The 21,235-nt window shown below is 45.6% G+C and overlaps 1 protein-coding gene across 2 annotated transcripts in view; it reads left to right on the top strand.

Moving 5' to 3' along the window:
• LOC144766955 (uncharacterized) overlaps positions 1 to 21,235 on the top strand; it is a 225,145-nt gene that overhangs the window by 183,517 nt on the left and 20,393 nt on the right. For both annotated transcript variants that reach the window (XM_078650639.1, XM_078650638.1), the window contains one exon: positions 20,126 to 20,179. In XM_078650639.1, coding sequence (XP_078506765.1) covers positions 20,126 to 20,179 — 54 coding nt within the window. The remainder of the gene's footprint in view (positions 1 to 20,125; positions 20,180 to 21,235) is intronic.

Here is a 21,235-nt window from a genome sequence, read left to right as displayed (position 1 = left end):
ACCCAACTCCTCAAGAGTAAGATACACATCATGTGATCTGTCAAGTGGCATCTGCAAGACCACCCGATAACGCATCCAACCCCTGGGGGCAGATTTTCAAGATTGTCACACAGTGCAGTCCAGCACAGCAAGTAACCTTGCTGCACTCCCCTGAGTGACAGGGAAAGGGAAGGAATGCATTACAATTCAAAGAATATGGTGCATCCCTGCCTTCTCCCCATGCAGTGTCTGCCTTTAGAAAGCCTAGAACCAATGTAAGCACCCTTGCACCATGGTGCAAGGTTACTTACACGTTGCATGCAAGATTGTCTTTGTGCAGGAAGGGTCAACTTCCTGCACAAAACAATCCAGAGAGTCATATTTCTCTATGTCTGTTGCAGAATGCAGCATACATAGAAAGAGGAAGTAATGAGGAGAAATGAATATATTTCTCCTTGTTACGCCCCTTCTGGGAAGGTAGATCATTATGGAGCATTCCCAGGTTTACCAGTTCTAGTAAATCTGGGAATGCATCAAACACCATAGCGATTGCATGGGACCACCCATCCAATACCTTTAGGAATGCCTCCCTCATGCAGAGTTAGGCAACACATTGATTTGTGCTGCATTGCTTTACTCCAGATTTATGGAGCCCCTCAGTAGAACACAAAGAGGTCTTGCGTGGCTTCATAAATAGCATTTAAGGTTTGCAGCCGGCATGAACCACAAAGTATTTGGTGATTCTGAATTGCTGATGGTAGCAACTGAGAGAGAATTTGTGGGTGCTCCTGTAGGTGGCGTCCTGACTGTATCCCCATCTGCCTTCAAGTTGTTTGCAGTTGTATTTGGTGAGCCTGAGCTCTTCTGTGTTCCAGCTTGCTTGCGGTCTGGTTCTAGTGGCTTTTTTGGCTTTGAGAGGTGCCAAGGTATATGTGCACTTGTTTTTTGTAAACAAGGGGACCCAATGGATAAACTAGGACCATGGGTAGGTAAGTATTTTAAGGAACATGGGTCCTAGTAGTAGGAGAAAAATAGCTTCACACAATAGTCTTATAGAATAGAGTCAGTTCTATAAGTTTAATCCGTATACCCAGCCGGGCATAGGATATTTATTTAAACAATTAATGAGATGGTCAAAATACATATACAAACAGGTGATAGGGCACAGTCCTGTACCTATCTTCCAAAAAGAGAAAAACCAGAGAAGGTAAGGAAGGTAAAGAGGATTAAGAAAAGAATAACAGGCAAAAACAAGGGAGCCAATTTTTTGTAGCTTGTACGTAGTTGAAATATGCTCACAAGCTCACAAATACAGTAGCTACAATTAGATGTACACAGTGGTTAGACATGTAGGACTGTATCTAAAGTCGACGTTTCGATCCCCTGACTCCAAATAACCTGGGATCATCATCAGGACTAATCATATTAATTTGCCTGGTATAATTCCAACCTGTTAAATGAAAAGGGGAGGGAAGGAAAAGGAAAGGGCAGGCATGAGAACATTTTCCTAAAGCAAGAGATTAAAAACAGTAGGCAGACAATGTGTCACAAAAGTGTACCTAAAACGTGTGCAGACAGAAATGCTAAGACTGTTCAATGTGCATGGGGGAGTGCGTATTAATGATTTTAACATACTGGAAGTTTGTAACACCATAGTCTTCATGCCAGCGTATAAGACAGGCTCGATTAGAATTGGTTAAGCCTTACGGGCGAGGTAATCGTGAGCTTGACCATGCCGTGCAAAAAAATGTGAACACGAGTCAGCTGTAATGAGAATAGATCGAAAAACGCGGCGCGGTGACTTGGTGAGGTGAGTCTAATATACATGCACAATAAACATGCGTGACACGCCGGACGGATGCAAAATACTAACCGCGGGGGGGATAAAAGAGGAGGGGGACTGCTGGCAAGAATGCTGGCCAGTTGCAGTGCTCAAGGCGGGGTTTCAATGCAGATAGGGGTTTCTGCGGAAAGAAGAGAGAGTGATATAGCCAATCGGATAAAATAAAGAACACAAAGCTGGGCAGGCGGTATCTATGAGAATACCTGTGGGCTTCTTTATCTAGTGCAACTGCACCATGAGTCATCTGCTCAAAATGATCCAGTTACGATGAGCAGGGTCCGCCGTTTTAACTTGGTAATTGGGAATCAAGGTCACAGTAACCATCCGTGTTTTCAGGATTTAAAGTAACGATCCTTGTTTTCGAGTTCTTGTCCCGCAGTTGCGGGTGTCCTAGGGATTTACGAAATGACATTATTTTAGGGTTTGGACAGGGGCAGGCAGTTACCTGGTGTATCGGGGAACCACTTCCCCGCAATAGGCTCACCTTATAGATCTCGGTCCCCGGTATTGAGGAGGACGACGCGATGGTCTCTCCTTCTGGCAGCGGCGCTGAATAGCGGGATACTGGGAGGGGTGTGAGCTAGTGCTTGGTTTAATATAGAAACCGAAATATGGACTAGCAGTGTTGGGCTGTGGTGGCGGCCATTTTACACTAAAGAAGCGGCGTGGCCATCTTAGAGTGGTGAATCGGGTAGTGTTAGCGAATTGTGAAGGTTACCAATTACCCCAATGTAATTCTTTTAACAATAAGCATATATTTACATACAAACAATATAATTTGGCATTTCAGTTTTCAAACGAAACTAACAACAGACATCATTCCGGATAGTCCCAAGTATGCCATCCATGTTTGAGAACTGGCAAACAGGACTTATTTGGCAATTTCAAATATATCTAGAGTCAATGTTCAACAATGCAGGCTTGTTCTTAGAACCACAACCAAGGCGGAATAAAATCATTTTGTTTCAGCCATGTGGGCAAGGGGTTCGTGGTTGTAATTATTTCTAGAGCAGTGTTGTCCAATCCTCTGCTCTGTTCAGACCTTTATGCATTGAGTCAAACATGATAATACATTTAAGTTCTTCTCTATTCAGCAAAGTGGACATATTACCGCCTCTTTGCGGCAATTTCAATGCATGCTTTCAACACTGTCCATTTGATGTCATCTTCAGTATGATTGGCAGCAGAAAAATGGTCAACCAACGGCGCATTAGGTGTCCTGCATCGGATGCGGCTTCTGTGTTGGCTGATGCGGGTTTTAATTTTCTGCGTAGTCTTTCCAATGTAAACCTTATTGCACGGACAATGAATTAAATAAATGACATTGCACGTGTTGCAATTAGAGAAAGTGTTACAGTTAAACGTGGTGTTGATAAATGTCACAGATTTTCCTTCTATTGTAAACTCACATACAATACAGCTACCACATTTGAAGTGCCCAATAATGGGGGACAGACCCCATACAGATTCAAGAGTAGTAGAATGGTTCAAAATGGGCAATGCTGCTCTCACCAAGTGATCCTTCAGGTTTTTGCTCTTTCTAAAAGCAAATAGTGGCTTGTCAATGTTGAGGACACCTGCATTGATGATGGGCCAATGATGAAGTATTGTCTTCCTCAAATGGTTAGAAAGAGGGGAGAATGTGGTTACACATGGTATCCTTTTCAGGTCTTTTTTTGTTTTGGGGACTAGCCGTGTTTCCCTCGGGCAATACAATGCCCGTTTTAATGCATTCTTTACTATTCTACGGGGATAGCCACGCTCTTTCAATTTTGATGACAGAATGGAGCCTTCCCTGAAATAGTCTTCCTTACAGGAGCAATTTCTCCTGATTCTGAGGAGTATGGGAGGGAATCACGGAGAGCCCTGGGGTGATTACTAGTATACGCCAGGAGCGTGTTTCTCTCGGTTGGCTTTCTGAAAAGGCGTGTGAGAAGCTCCCCCTCATGGTGGAATATAGTCAAATCTAGGAAATCAATTGAGGCTTTGTCAAAGTTAATTGTGAAACTCAAACCGGAACAATTATTATTCATCCAATGGAGAAATTGGCCCAGTACATTGACGTCAAATCTCCAAATGACGAAGACGTCGTCAATGTATCGGCGCCAAAATCGGATCCCTTGGAAAAGTGGGTTGGTGGGTACCAGGATTACCTTTGTTTCTAATTCGTCCATGAAGAGTATGGCCAGATTTGGGGCAAAAATAGCACCCATGGAGGTCCCCTTTATCTGTTGGTAGAACAAGTTATTAAATGTGAAAAAGTTTCGAGTCAAAGAGATCTCAAGAAGTTGCAAGATGAAAGTGCTGGGGACAGCATGGGGACGTGGCCGGGACTCTAGGATTCTTTGTATCACTAGTAAGGCTGCTGTTTGGGGGATATTTGAATACAAGGACTCAACGTCCATTGTACACAAGGTCTCGGTAGTAGCGTAAAAAGGTTGATGTTCCATAAGGTTAATCATCGCCATTGAGTCTCTCACATAGCAATCGGTCATGGGAACAAACTCCTTAATAAAATAGTCCACAAAAGCTCCCAATGGTTCCAGAATAGATCCACAAGCCGAAACGATAGGACGTCCCGGAGGATTCGTTGCATTTTTGTGGACCTTAGGGAGCGTGTAAATTACTGGTGTGCGTGGGCATTTAACGTTCAAGTAATTGTACTCCTATTTGGTTAGAAAACCTTCAGTTAGGGCATCTGAGGTGATCTTATGAATAAGACCTTGGATTTCTTTGGTAGGATTACTTGCTAATCTTTTGTAATGTTCGGCATTATCCAACTGCCGCTGGATCTCGGAGATGTATACATTCTTTTCCTGTAGAACAATTCCTCCCCCTTTATCAGCACTTTTTATTACAAGCCTATCATTACATTTAAGTGTGGTAATGGCTTGTTTTTCTTTTAAAGAGATGTTATATGGAATGAATCTTTTTTTATTCTGCTGACATGATAGGTCTTTAAGGACCATTTTTTCAAATGCCAAAATTTCCAGGGGTATCATTCCTGCAGAAGGTGAAAAGGTAGATGGTGGGCGGAAGGGAGTATGCGCTGTGGCCTCAGGTGTAGGATGTATTTGGAAGAAGGCTTTCAAGCGGATGCGTCTGAAAAACCTGAGAAGTTCAGTGTGCAACTCCATAAAGTTGGGGGGAACAGTAGGAACAAAAGAGAGTCTCTTTTTAAGGAGATAGAGTTCATCATGTGCTAGTTGATGTCTGGACAAGTTAAAAAAAGGAATAGATTCAATTAGTGGGACATTTAAATCTACCACTGGTAAAAGTTGTTCCTGGTCCTGCGCTCTCCCGGCGGGTTGTGCCATCGTTGAGTTTTCTTTACCCTGCCTCGTAGAGGGGTGCCTTGCTGGCCTCTCTGTAAAAAAGCACTGGTGCTCTGATGATCGCATATACCGCCTTTTGCGACTGGATAAGTGGAGGGCTTGACGCTCTAATTCCAGCTAGATGGGCCAGGGGGCGAAATTCGATCTCTAACCCCTGGTTCTCTGATTCTCTTAGAATACTCAGGAAAGAGTGTAAAAGAGCTGAACGACTGTGGAGAAGGGATTATGACAATGACCTTAAATCTGTGTAGTTGGCTAAATTAAAACACTACCATAAAATGATATGCTCCACACGCGCAAATTTTTACGCGGAAAAAATCAGGGATAGTTCGAATCCCACGAAATACATCTTCAAGATTGTTCAGGAGCTAAAAATCACCAAAACCTTAGTTTCACATGTAAACTCAACACAGCAATGCGAGGACCTCGCTCTTTTCTTTTTGAACAAAGTGCCGAAAATCTACGCCACCTTTCCTCAGCATTTCTCTGCTGCAGGTCCTGTCATGGTCAGAGAGGGGATATCCACTTTCACCATGATACCTGAGGTCTCGTGTGACGAACTTGTGAGACTCTGTAATAAGGTTAAATCAGGGTCTCCATCTGATCCTATGAGGCCGGCACAGTTTCTGGATTCTATGGATCTTGTTCTGAAACCTCTACAGCAGATCCTTAATTTGTCTTTTTCCACTTCAATAGTACCTCTGGCTTGGAAGCAGGCTTTGGTTTCTCCTATCCTTAAAAAGCCCACACTTGATCTCTCCTTGCCGGAGCATTTTAGGCCTATATCTTTGCTTCCATGGGTGGCTAAAATTGCAGAGGCTCATGTGAACGAGATGCTGGCTCGCCATATGACCCGTAACAACATTCTGGACCCGTCTCAAAACGGCTTCAGATCGGGTCATAGCACTTAGTCAGCCTTGGTGGCCTCCACGGAGTACTTAAGATCTACTCTTGACGCCGGTCAGAGTGCAGCGCTTATACTATTAGATCTTAGCGCTGCCTTTGATACGGTGTCTCACGACATCTTGTTGTACCGTCTGGAGGCATTTGGGATCATGGATCAGGCCCTGGAATGGTTCTGTGCATTTTTGACGGATAGATCCTTCCGGGTCTCGGCGCCACCTTTTCAGTCTCAAGCCCATCCCATCAGCCAAGGGGTTCCGCAGGGCTCTGCGTTGAGCCCAACATTGTTCAACCTTTATGTTCAACCTCTCGTGGCTGTGGCTAGAGAGTGGGGCCTAACGTTAGTTTCGTACGCTGACGATACCCAGCTGATTGTCACCTTGGCTGAAGGTCCCTCTGCCGCTGCCTCGATGTTCAGAGATGGGATGAGTGCTGTTGCCCAATGGATGGCTGAAAATTGCCTACAACTAAATGCCACTAAGACCGAGGTGATGCTGGTAGGGAACAACACCTCCCTTTGGAACGAACATTGGTGGCCTGCCTCCATAGGCACTCTGCCTGCTTCCAAGCCAGTGGTCAAGAACTTGGGAGTGTGGCTGGATGCAGATCTTAATTTTCAGTGCCATACGAAGAAGGTGGCAGCGACATGTGTGGGCGTGTTGAGGGGCCTCCGCCCTATTCTGAAGTTTTTTTCAGCACCTGTTCAGCAGCTTATCATCCAGGCTACAATTCTATCACGCTTGGATTATGCTAGCGCGCTTTTTTTGGATGCAAATAAAGCTGAGATTCTGCGTCTTCAGCGAGTTCAGAACTCAGCAGCCCGAGCTCTTGTCGGACTGCCCCGCAGATGTTCTGCTAGAGCTACGATCAGAGCCTTACACTGGTTACCGATTCAAGCTAGAATCCAGTTCAAGATACTCTGCTTAGCGTTTAAAATCTTGAAAGGTACCAGCCCTGAGTTACTCCGCCCACTCTTAACTCCGTATATTCCTCAGCTTAACTTGCGTACCTTAGGTCAACATCTGGTAAACATACCCAAGTTTAGACTCTGCCGTGTTGGAGGTCGTTCCTTCCGACTGTTGGCAGCCAAACTGTGGAACTTCTTGCCTGTATCTATTCGTAGCATCGATGAGCTTCTCCCTTTTCGGAAAGCCATTAAGACTTTTCTTTTCCCTTTGACTTAGGTCCTTTTCTTTTGCAGTTTCCTTTTCTGGTTCAATGTTACGGTTAGCGCCGGGACGCCCCTTGGCTGGGGCAGCTGCGCGCTCAAACAAATCATTAACATAACATAACATAACATAACATGAGGTCCCCCTCGTCTGTTGGAGCTGCTGCCTTCACCTGCGTCAGAGCTGCCAGATGATTCGGCTGATGTATCCGAAAAACCGACTAAGTTCTGTCGCCTGTTAAATCTGCCCCAAGGTCTATTATATTGGGTGTTAGAGTAGGAACTGTTGGTGTAATATTCTTTCTGTAGGTAGGGATAAGTTGTCTCTATATTATAAGACTTGATGTCTTTTTTAATTTTGTTAGCTTTTTTGTTTTGTTCAATTCTATGAAAATCGGCAATGGTCTTTCCTACCTGATCAAGGAGTTTTTTGCTTTCTGTCGAAGGATTTGAGTCCTGGATTTGTTTCAGGATGTCAGATATTTCTACTTCCAGTTCTTTAAGAGTCTCAGTGGCTATGTCGATCCCTAGTACAAGCCAATGCCTAGAACATGTTGTTCCTATGTAACTAAAGTTTGAGGTGTATTTGGGGTTATCTGTAAAGATGCCTGGCACGTTACAGACCTGTAGACCTAGGGGAATAACTTCTGCCTAAAGGTAATCCGTTAACATAAGAACCATTAATTGCAGCCGGACCTGTTTTTTCCGTAGCTTTTCTAGTTGGTCTGGGATTGAGGTGTTGGCTTGATTGGGAACTTCCGGAGTGTCTGACAAGAGTGAAGGGCCAGAACAAAGTTGTTTAATGTACTCGTCTGTATACAGGGGTGCAAAATTTGACATGCTGCTCTACGATTCGTAAGTGAAACAAAAAATGTGAGGTAATTAAGAGTTAAGTTGGAAAGTGTAAGTACTAGAAAGACCCAAACCTCTATCGGTTGGGAAGGAATAAGAAACCCTTGCAATCCAGCGATTGCGCTAAAGTCTTCTTTTTTGTAAACAAGGGGACCCAATGGATAAACTAGGACCATGGGTAGGTAAGTATTTTAAGGAACATGGGTCGTAGTAGTAGGAGAAAAATAGCTTCACACAATAGTCTTATAGAATAGAGTCAGTTCTATAAGTTTAATCCGTATACCCAGCCGGGCATAGGATATTTATTTAAACAATTAATGAGATGGTCAAAATACATATACAAACAGGTGATAGGGCACAGTCCTGTACCTATCTTCCAAAAAGAGAAAAACCAGAGAAGGTAAGGAAGGTAAAGAGGATTTAGAAAAGAATAACAGGCAAAAACAAGGGAGCCAATTTTTTGTAGCTTGTACGTAGTTGAAATATGCTCACAAGCTCACAAATACAGTAGCTACAATTAGATGTACACAGTGGTTAGACATCTAGGACTGTATCTAAAGTCGACGTTTCGATCCCCTATTTGAAATTGCCAAATAAGTCCTGTTTGCCAGTTCTCAAACATGGATGGCATACTTGGGACTATCCGGAATGATGTCTGTTGTTATTTTCGTTTGAAAACTGAAATGCCAAATTGTATTGATTGTATGTAAATATATGCTTATTGTTAAAAGATTGACTGTACACATTGGGGTAATTGGTAACCTTCACAATTCGCTAACACTACCCGATTCACCACTCTAAGATGGCCACGCCGCTTCTTTAGTGTAAAATGGCCGCCACCACAGCCCAACACTGCTAGTCCATATTTCGGTTTCTATATTAGCCCAAGCACTAGCTCACACCCTTCCCAGTATCTCCCTATTCAGCGCCGCTGCCAGAAGGAGAGACCATCGTGTTGTCCTCCACAATATCGGGGACCGAGATCTATAAGGTGAGCCTATTGCGGGGAAGTGGTTCCCCGATACACCAGGTAACTGTCTGCCCCTGTCCAAACCCTAAAATAATGTCATTTCGTAAATCCCTAGGACACCCGCAACTGCGGGACAAGAACCCAAAAACAAGGATCGTTACTTTAATTCCTGAAAACACGGATGGTTACTGTGACCTTGATTCCCAATTACCAAGTTAAAACGGCGGACCCTGCTCATCGTAACTGGATCGTTTTGAGCAGATGACTCATGGTGCAGTTGCACTAGATAAAGAAGCCCACAGGTATTCTCATAGATACCGCCTGCCCAGCTATGTGTTCTCTATTTTATCCGATTGGCTATATCACTCTCTCTTCTTTCCGCAGAAACCCCTCTCTGCATTGAAACCCCGCCTTGAGCACTGCAACTGGCCAGCATTCTTGCCAGCAGTCCCCCTCCTCTTTTATCCCCCCGGCGGTTAGTATTTTGCATCCGTCCGGCATGTCACGCATGTTTATTGTGCATGTATATTAGATTCACCTCACCAAGTCACCGCGCCGTGTTTTTCGATCTATTCTCATTACAGCTGACTCGTGTTCACATTTTTTTGCACGGCATGGTCAAGCTCACGATTACCTCGCCCGTAAGGCTTAACCAATTCTAATCGAGCCTGTCTTATACGCTGGCATGAAGACTATGGTGTTACAAACTTCCAGTATGTTAAAATCATTAATACACACTCCCCCATGCACATTGAACAGTCTTAGCATTTCTGTCTGCACACGTTTTAGGTGCACTTTTGTGACACATTGTCTGCCTACTGTTTTTAATCTCTTGCTTTAGGAAAATGTTCTCATGCCTGCCCTTTCCTTTTCCTTCCCTCCCCTTTTCATTTAACAGGTTGGAATTATACCAGGCAAATTAATATGATTAGTCCTGATGATGATCCCAGGTTATTTGGAGTCAGGGGATCAAAACGTCGACTTTAGATACAGTCCTACATGTCTAACCACTGTGTACATCTAATTGTAGCTACTGTATTTGTGAGCTTGTGAGCATATTTCAACTACGTACAAGCTACAAAAAATTGGCTCCCTTGTTTTTGCCTGTTATTCTTTTCTTAATCCTCTTTACCTTCCTTACCTTCTCTGGTTTTTCTCTTTTTGGAAGATAGGTACAGGACTGTGCCCTATCACCTGTTTGTATATGTATTTTGACCATCTCATTAATTGTTTAAATAAATATCCTATGCCCGGCTGGGTATACGGATTAAATTTATAGAACTGACTCTATTCCATAAGACTATGGTGTGAAGCTATTTTTCTCCTCCTACTAGGACCCATGTTCCTTAAAATAAAAGGTATCTGTGCAGGCAATGATCTAGGCTTTGAAGTCGAAGATAGATTGGGGAATATTGTCTTCGTGTCTAGTCTGGTGGTGTAGGGTTTCGGAGAGTAGGATGTTTAAGATCCAGTGATGGTGTTTCTCCAGTGGTATGGCATGGCTATGCTCTAGTTAAAGGGGTGTTGTCAGGCCAGGTGATTTGTGTGGGCTTCTCTACTGTGAGTTTTCTGAAGCTGGTGAAGATGGGGTTCAGTGGTTGTCTGGAGGCATGTGTGGGGGTTCCGTTCACTGTGAGAGTCCGAGCTTGGACATGTCCTCGAGGATGTTGGCTGTGTTGATCGGTGAGGTCATCCAGTTGGTAGTTGACGTCACTTTAGAGGAGGAAGGCACTTGAGTCGAAGATCAGGGAGGTTGCACTATTTGCAATGGTGTCATTGCAGGTGGTGCATGGCAATAGACAGCAGTGTCACTCAGGATGTAGTTCACAATGAGGTGTTTGAAGGTCAAGTGTTCCATGTTGCTGGAGGTGCTTTCCAATGTGGTGGAGCATTGGATGGATTCTTTCAGGATGATAGTGATTCCGCTAGTCTGTTTGTCTTGTCTTGAGATCCTGTATCCTGAAGGATTAGCGTGACAATAATGTGAGCAGATGATGGAGTCAAACAGGTTTCAGTCAGTAAGAGCAGTTGTAGTGAGCAGTCATGTAACACATCTTGGCACTGAACAACATACCCAACTCAATGGTACTCATTTTATTGACCACAGAAGGATGAAAGTGCACCGGGCAGGAGGTCTGACCCAGGCCCCTACAGTGGATGCATTAATCCACTAAGCCACCAGACTCAGTAGTTTAGTGACTACATGAAGCCCCATCAACCTCAAGTGGCAGTGCTCCATTTGGCATCACCACAAAGTGAACAGATGGAGTGTGTTCTAATGAGCTGCAGTCCAGGAGGCAGGAAAACACTGCCATAGCAAAGGACTTCCACCTGTCCGGAGACTGTGACTGCTAAAAACTAGTGACAATTGCAAAGGTCTGTTGTGCTATTCTGCATCAATCAATAAAGGCCTGAGAGGTAAGTCTGCTGTCCTCAGCCTACTGGCTGAGGCATGGACTGTGCGACTCTGAATGGTGCACCACTAACTCCTGTGCTGTTCTGCATCTCAGCGAACAGGCAGCAAGAGGCCAAAAACTAGAAACTGAGAGATTGTGTGCTGAACCCCCAGTGATGAGTACAGTATATCATTTTGCTGTGAAATGAAAGTACTTCTCTTTTTAATAATACAGGCTCTGGACTGGATAGTAAATCAATATGTCTGCTTTTTGACTACTTGAGTACTGCGTCTCTAGTTCTACACTACTTCCCTAAGAAGATTTTGGCAGCTGACCCTCACTACCATGAGAGTTCAGTGCGAAAAAGATGTGCTTGGCCCAGTTTGCTGATGAATTGTGTGAAGAACTACAGTACATCAAAGGCAGATGACCGAATCACCAGACTCGTGGCCCAGTAACCCCTGCTTGCCCTGTGACCTTCCCTTAGCAAGTCTTACACATCCACATGTGCAAACCAGCAAACTCTAATAATTCAGGGGAAATGCCATGCCACTCATAAAATGACAAAAAGAACAATTGATGGACAGAATGCAGAACAATGTAATACATTCATCCCAGTTCAAAGATATAGGCCTAAATCCATTGTTTTTGTGCTCCCCATGCCATTCCAGTTTAAACCCAGCCATATGCAAATCAGTCTTGACCCTGCGCCCAATAGGAACAGTCAAGACCACCTGCCAGGTCAGGTCCTCCCTGGACTAGAAACAAGCATCCTAGGACCGGTTTCAGGCTTTCAGCCCTCATCAGACAGGATATCTTGACTCCATTGGCATGGAGAGCACAGGACACACGTCTAAGCATACCCATCCCACTAGGGTTGAGGAACAGGGTCAAGAATGATTTGCATATAGCTGGGTCAAAACTGGGGTTGCGTGGTGAGCAAAAGAACAATGGATTAAACTCAGATCTTTGTGACTGGGGGTGAATGTTTGCATTGTTCAGCATTCTGCTGGGACCGCCCGTCTGGACGTGAGGGTTTGATGGTGGATATACCTCGCTGTGCACGGCGGTACACCTGGATTGAACAGCAGACAGCTGGACGAGCCATGGGGAAAAGAGAGGTGGCCACCCGGGCCCCAAAACAGGGCACCATAGATCGTTTTGCGACTGCCCCTCCTGCCACGGAGCCGGAGGCCGAAGGACCGCGCTCGGACACGGCACTCCTGATGGACGCCATTCAGGCGTCAAGAGACGACATAAAAGCATTCAGGGAGGCTGGAGGTCAAGATTGGCGAAGTGGGATCGGAAGTTACGCTGCTGAGGCAGGATTTTCGCAATCTGACGGAGAGGGTGACCATGGCAGAGACCAGGCTGGGGGAAGCAGAGGATACGCTCACCACACTGAGGAAAGATATGGCGGACCTTCAGGCATCGCATAAACAACTCCAATGGAAGGTACATGACGCAGAAAATAGGGCACGCCGCAACAACCTACGATTCGTGGGTTTTAGGGAAGGACTTGAGGAGACCAACGTGGCGGCCTTCCTCCACACATGGCTGCAAAAGACCTTCCAGAGGGTGCACTTCTCAAACTGCTTCATTGTGGAGAGGGCTCACAGGGCGCTGCTGGCGAAGCCCCCGGAGGGGGGCTAGACCCCGACCGATAATTGCCCATTTCCTGAACTTTGCGGACTGTGACCTCATTCTGAGAGAAGCACGAAAAATGGCTGAAATACGCTTTGAGAATGCGGTAATCATGATCTTCCCGGACTATAGCCAAGAACTCCAGAAACAGAGACGTTCCTTTGACTCAGTGAAGGCAAAACTGAGGGACTTAAAAATACAATACATGCTGCTCTTCCCTGCAAAGTTAAAGGTCATCCTCCGGGACAAGACACATTTTTTCACACACCCTGATGATGCGTGGCAATGGCTAGAGGAGAGTCCTCCGAGGTCCGGAACAGGGGGAGAGAGACGAGAGCTACGGGATGGACCACGGTCCATGGAGGCCTCTTGGGGATTCCCGAAAACTCAGAGGTCAAGAGGCTCGAGGGCACGCAAGAGGTTGACGATGACCCCATATCCAAAGTTGACCCAGATCACCAGCCAACAACGGAGGTCGGCCTTCCCGGAGATTAGGGGCGATGCGTGGTCCAGGTTTCGCTGCCAGGAGAAGGCCACACACTCGGAAGAAGAGGAAGACAGGACAGGCAACAAGTCTGTGGAAGAGGACAATGAAACGCAGTCTTTGCATCCGCTGGAGGCAGTGATCCGAGAAATGGAACAAGACACAACCGGGGAGAACACGGTCTCGCAGGACACGGTCCAGGACTCCCATTCGCGATAAGGGGACTTTGTGGACACGAAGTATATGGCTCGGTTGGAGTTCACGCAAGTTGATACGCTCTATACAAACTTTCATATTTCACGTTATTTGATGTGTATTGATTATCTACACGTAATTCAAGTGGAAGGGAGTTTTGTGTGCTCTTGGACTACTTTCCAAGAGCTGGAGTGCTAGGGGTTCTGCAGGGGTGGGCCATAGACCTTCTCTGCCTGATAGTCCCTAAAGATGTTGGAAACAAAGAAGGGGCTGGAGGGGAGGGGAGGTGGGCTGGGGGGAGGCAAAGGGGGATTCCACAGTTACGTGGTTGAGGGTTTAAGGGGGGTTTTGGTGGGGGGGAAGGGGAGGGAAGGGTGTTGGGGGAAGGGAGATTGGATATACTTGGCATGATGAGCACACACGCATATAACCTGATAGCCCTAAATGCGAGACAGTGGTCGCGATTATCCAGTAATGCATGACATGAGGAGAGATAGCCCAATGGGGGAACATGGGTCTCTAGAGGAACTCCGGGTCCTCACTTGGAACGTTAATGGCCTGGGCTGTAAGGTCAAACGAGGCTTGGTGAATAATTATGTGAAGAGAACTGGGGCAGAAGTTATACTGCTGCAAGAAACACATTTAAAGGGTACAAACTGTGCCTTTCTGGCGAGAGGGAGATACAGAGTAGTGGCCCATGCAGGATTCACATCTGGCTCAAGGGGAGTGGCAATCATGATTAAAATGGGCCCCCCTATACATATAGCGCAGACTTGGATAGACCAGCAGGGGACATATGTGGAGGTACGGGGACACTGGAAGAGGAAGGAATACACATTCATATCAGCATATGCCCCACCCAAACTACAGGCAGCCACGCTTAGGGGGGTGGCCGACATACTCCTCAACACGTCTGACACAATCCAAGTCCTGGGAGGGGACTTCAACAACGTAATGGACTTGAGGGCGGACAGGACAGGAGACAGGGATAGACCATCTGGTCCGACTCTGCTGGCAACCACTATGGGAACAGTAGGCCTGGTGGATACTTGGAGGTGGCTACACCTAGAAGGTAGGGAATACTCCTTCTTCTCGGGGGTGCATAAAGTGTACTCCCGACTTGACTATATCTTTATGGCTAGCCAGGCGCTAAGTATCACTGACGTGGCAGAATATCGGGCTCGAGGTATCTCGGACCACTCTCCGTTGATGCTCAAGGTTGGTGGAAAGAAAGTAAACCGACCTGCGGTACTGAGATTGACGGCCTGGGATGTCCAAAACGCGGACATATTAAGAGGCCTGCGGGTTGACCCGAAGGTCTTTATAGCCGAAAATGAGGGGTCGGTAACCTCCAGGGTGACATTATGGGAGACACTGAAAGTGGTAATGCGAGACAGGGCACATAATCGATTGGCGGAAGATAAGAAAAAAGTACATGCAGAGATAATGGCCTTGGAGGCCCAGATTCTGGCCTTAGAGCAGGAGCACCTCACTAATAGAGAACCCAGAATTGGTCGCCAACTATCGGACGTATGGGTCCAGTATAAACATTTAGTAACGAATCAGGCGAAAGCACAGGCTCTGGCGACCCTACACCGCCTATACGAGGTGGGGGATAAGTCCGGGAGGCTCTTGGCATGGCTGAGCAAGAAAGAGAGAGATGCGCGGTGGGTGGAGAGGGTGAGAGATGGTAGGGGAAACTGGGCCCTAACGGATGACCAGATAGGCAACGCTTTTGCCGACTATTATGGAGCCTTTTATGAGGCGAGAACACTGGGGACGAAGGGAGAAGCCCTGCAACATATGGTGCATATAGAGCTCCCGGCCCTAGATGACACAGATAGACAGGACTCAGAGGCAGATATAACAGCGGAAGAACTCAGGGAGGCACTGGCTAAACTCAGGGCAGGGAAGGCGTCCGGCCCTAATGGTTTCCCAGCGGAATTCTTTAAGAAAAAATGGCAGATCTCTTAACCCGTCATTTATTGGGTCTGTTTGTAGATGCTGAGTCGGAGGGAACCTTCCCGTTAGACCTCCGGCAGGCTACGATTATCCCGATCTTTAAAGAAGGCAAGCCCCCAGATGAATGCTCATCCTATCGCCCCATTTCCCTCCTCAATGTGGAGGCAAAACTATATGCTACGATATTGGCCCTCCGCCTTCGGCGGGTGATTACGGGACTGGTCCATCTAGATCAGACGGGATTCCTCCCCAAGAGGGCGACTAGATACAATCTGAGGAGAGCCCATAACTGGCTAATGGAGGTGTGTAATAGAGGGGACCCCCATTGGTTCCTCTCCCTCGACACCGAGAAGGCGTTTGACGCAGTTCACTGGCCCTTTCTGGAGGGGGTGCTAGACCGCTTCGGTTTTGGACCCAAATTTAGAAAAATGTTGGTCTCCTATATACAGATCCAAGGGCGAGAGTCCGAGTCAATGGCAAGTCATTGAGGGACTTTCCTATACGGCGCGGTACCAGACAGGGATATCCCCTGTCCGCACTACTGTTCGCTCTCTCCATAGAGGTCATGGCGTGTGCAATCCGCCAGAACGACAATATTAGGGGGTTCAGCGTGCGTTCGTCGGACGCGACTACAGAGAAGCTTTCCCTATATGCAGACGACGTCCTGCAATTTGTTACACAACTGGAGACTACCATACCAGCGCTGTTTTCGGAACTAGAGTGGTATGGGTCCCATGCGGGCTACCAGATCAACTGGCATAAATCCATCCTATATGATCCTCAACGAAGAGAGGGGGCCCATGCTTCCAGAACGTCTGGTAAAGACAGCAGAGGGGTTTACCTATCTAGTGGTATTCATTACAACTGATAGGGCGCTCTCCTTCGAAACGACCATTCACCGCATAACACGCAATTTTACTGAAGATGCAGCACGATGCAGCACGATGTAAACTGCTGCCCCTCACGCTCTTGGGGCAGGCGGCAATGTTTAAAATGATTATGCTGCCCAGGTTTTTATATGCATTCCAGAATGAATACTTTCCCTTACAGAGCGGGGTGTTCAGGACTATTCACGCAGAACTCCGAACATTTCTTTGGCTGGGGAAGCAACCTAGGGTAGCGCTATTGACACTGCAAAGGCACGAATATAATGGGGGGATCTCCCTGCCCGACTTAGAGGCCTATTACTGGGCAGAGCACCTGGTACCCATTAATAAATGGTTGCACGCCCCAGCCACCCACCCCACCTTTGCACTAGAATGACATACTTTGGATACACACACATATCTGCATTATCTATACGGAAGCAAGGGTAGAGATTACTGCCTGCAACGAGGCTTACCGTAGGGATATGGATAAGGGGACGAAAACGATGGGGTGGGAACGTAAATTAACAAAACAAACCCCACTGTGGAAATGCGCCTGGCTGAAGGAAATTAATAAATTGAAGGGATTTAGAGGCTGGGATGCCATAGGCCTGTCGACTCTGGGGGATGTAGTGAAGAATGGAATGCTACAGTCTTTCCTCTCATTGCGCAAGGAATATGGACTCCACCACACACAATACTTTAAATACATGCAATTCAGACACGCATGGAGGGCGGAGAGGGCATTGACAGAGGCGCTCTCAGAATATGCTCCACTGGAGGGTCGCCTCCTGCAGGAAAGGATAGTTGGCAAGGCAGTGTCGCTTACATATAAAACAATAATGAATAGCAGGCCAGATAGACTGAGGAACCTACGGACCACATGGGAGCGAGACGTGGGTGAAATGGACGAAGTGGACTGGGGCACGGTCCTCATGCATCCCAGGGAGGTTGCGGTTAAATCACGCTTAAGGTTGATCCAATTTAATGTCCTTCATAGGACCTATTTTGATAGGGCACGATTGCAAAAGATTGGGAGAATAACTTACCCAGGCTGCCTGAGGTGTGCCACTGCTATAGGGGATTTCTATCATATTCTATGGACATGCCCGAATATTCAACTACTCTGGGGGGCGGTCCCGACAGAGCTGGGGGAGGTGCTGGAGACCACAATACCCTTAGATCCCAAATTGACCCTACTGGGAATGACAAATTATGTGGATTTAGCTCGACCACTTCTGATCTTCCTGGTAGTGGCTTTAGTGGTAGCCAAGAGAGATGTGGCCCGGAAGTGGGGGGCACCAGACACACCACAAATAGAAGAATGGAGGAGTGGAATGGACCTCTACATGGCCCCCGAGAGAGTTACGTATAAGTCGAGGGGATGCCCCAAGAAATTTGGCAGGGTATGGGGTAAATGGAGACGCTATCATGGGCTGGATGGAGGATTATGAGTTACAAGGGGGTGAGAATTCCTACGCTCCTAAGGGGCAGAACGAGTTGAAGGGACAGAGGCTGATCGGTAACAGGATTAGGGCTGGAGACTTACCTGACCCATGGGACACTATGGACTCTGTTTTTGATCTAATAAAAGGAAAAATGGATAAGGGGCGGGGAATGGGTGTGTAGCTCGACATTGACAGGATTGATGTTTGTTATCATGATGCCAAATGCCAATAAAAATGTTTATAAAAAAAAAATAATAATGCATAAGTAGAAGGTAGACAGAAGATTTTGTTATGATTCTATGAAAATTCTTTTTGTAGAGGACTTCCACAGGAGTGAAATGGTGCATTTGAAGCAAGGGTTGGAATTTAACAGTGATTGGATTCAGTCACTATAGATAGTCTCATATGAAGGAGAAAAATCACTCCACACGTGTGATTTAAGGTATATTGTAACATCTTTTATTCATATTACACTTTTCGGTGTTAAAATAAAAATGCACACTTCAATATTTCTTTATTACAAATATTAAGGAATCTGTTAACTAAAAATCCAACATGTGCAGGTGGAAGACGCTACTGACAGTGCTTAATTTGTAAAACTGTAGGTGCCAGGGCCCAAAGTTTTACCTAAAAGCCCGAGGCTGGGTCCACGAATATCGGGGGTGACACACACCAAGGCTGCGCAGTCTTGATTCCATCTCAGGCTTCTTTCATCCACCGCCACACAACCTCTGTTCCTTCATCTCACTCTTGCAAGTTCTTTTTCTGTTTTCCCCCTTCGTAACTGTTTTTCTGTCTTTGTCTTCCTCTCTATTTCCCCCTTTAGGCTTCTCTCTCTGTCTTCCTCAGGATGAAAGCCTGATAAGGAACAAATAAGTGTTGGTTGACAGAAATAGGTGTACACAATGCACAAACATACGCACACCCATTTACACATGCGCATGCACACACACACACACACACACACACACGCACACACCCCCACACACACACGCGCACACACACACACACACACATTATCTCTCTGTCACTTCCTCGCTCAATAGGGAAGGACCTTCCATCCAGGTTAACTAGTAACAGGAAAACAGTATGGTATCAACTGTCTGTAAAATCATAAATATATGTCATAAAAAGTTATACAGGTTGCAGAAAAAAAGTTCACATTGGTTTAAGCTCTTGTGCAACGTTCATAGGGGTCTTCATCAGAAGGGGCAATAAATGTACCTATATAGAGTTGCCAATGACAACTTTCAATTTGTTTGAAAATTCATTAACAGGGAATCAAAAAAGACCAGATGTTCTAACAGCCGCCTCGTCAGCACCCTGTGGATATAAGGATGTTCATACTAGCCTTTGACTTTGAGTTACCAATGCATTGACTGTCTTTATATAGTTTATGTGAGCCATTGGCAGAACCAACTTTAATCTACCTGTCTTGTGGAGCTCATGTTGTAGTGTAGAGAAATGGTGGATTAGGGAAACACAGTTGTTCCACTGTGGTGGCGATACGGCTAGCCATCTATATTTACTACAGTCTAGCCCAAGCACAACAAGGTGGTGTGCATATGCCACTCACTTTATCGCAGGTGTCTAGAAGCAGATTCATGAACTTCACACTGCACATGTGCAATGAGCATTCTGCTGATGTCATATGTTCTATTACAGTTTTTCTTCATGGATGTCCTGAGTCACTAAGGGAACATGTAAACAAGGTCAGGCTGGTGGCACAATTGCTGTGAAGAATGTTCTATACTTAGCCATTTTCAATATAAAAGAGAACCTGCAAAGTATCTGCACCTCAGAGGTATGATGGGAGAGGGACTCGACCTCCAGCAGTGCCCTGGCCTGGGGCCCAAGGTGCAGATTGTCCTGATGGTCCCTGTATCTGTGAAATTCATTGTGTGACCATATGCACAGTCTGCTTTTATCTTAGCATGTCTACATTAGAGGATTGGGAACACATGCACCGAAACCAACGTGAATGTGTATATTAAAACTATAAATATTTCGATGTTTATATACTTGTTAGCATTCAAAGTACACTTTAAGCTCATTCACTGTTTGACATTTTGTGTTTCAGAACGATCTAGTAGAAGGAGTAAATGTTGAAGTAGGGGAGCTGGTAAAGAAACTGGTAAAAACAATTTGCAAATAATTTATCTTAATAATTTTTCAGCTTAGCTCATTTTTTTGTTGTTAAATGTTTGCTTTTGAAAATTGTTTGCTAGTTCGCTCAGGGATGAAAAATGTGAATCGTATATTTTAAACGTTCAAATAAATCCATTCCCGGCATACAATCCATATGCCCACATACCGATCAGTAGGGTTGGTGTGTGTTTGAATTCCATATGAAGAAAGCTATTGCATTAATAATTTGTCCACTGATTCAACAACAATGTCAGGAGTTGCCAATGTAATGTGTTTTTTGCACAATGTAAGCATCTTACTATCAGGGTTTCGGTTACCCACCCAGTTAGAGGATAGGGACATGAACACCCAGTAGTATCTGAGGAGGGATCTATATGCTGAATTTGTTTAATATCATACAAAGAAGGCCGAAGAAACGAAACCTAATGGGTTTTAAGTAGAAGAATCATCACATATCCTTTACCATCCATTCATCTAGCAAGAATCTGTTAAGTTTTCTCATTGTCTTGAATGATCCACATCTATGTAGAGGTTTTGTCTGTGCTTTAGTCCAACTGATTTGTGGGCTGTGTTCAACAATGGCAGCCACACATTTCTGATCCATTATCTTGAGGAATTATGAATTAGAAACTCTGACTTTGTCTCTTTCTGCTCTAAAGTAAGCACAGACCGTAAGTTTGGGAAACGTTCGTTGCGATTGTTACGTATATTATTTTATGTCTGTTTGCACTCTCTTAATATTCCTATGTGCTCTAATTGAGAAAGAGGTTGTCAAGCGCATGAATAGCACTGTCTCCCAGACCTCCAGAGTGCTGCTGGTAAGACCTTAGCCACCCATTGTGAACCCCCTCAGTGGGACAAGCAGAGAGTAGAGTTAAGCAGTTATAGTCCTTGTGAACCCCGCCTTAAACACTCCTGAGTTATCTGCAAATGGTGTAGATGTTGGTCCCTTGGGTGTAATTGCTTATTGAGATGGGCCAAGTGAATATATCTGATTGGGGGAGACTTACCTCATCGGCGTGGTGCCCAACCAACCAAAGTG

This window comes from Lissotriton helveticus, chromosome 7 (assembly GCF_964261635.1).
Source record: "Lissotriton helveticus chromosome 7, aLisHel1.1, whole genome shotgun sequence".
Classification (NCBI taxonomy): domain Eukaryota; kingdom Metazoa; phylum Chordata; class Amphibia; order Caudata; family Salamandridae; genus Lissotriton; species Lissotriton helveticus.
This window is presented reverse-complemented; position numbering and strand designations above follow the sequence as displayed.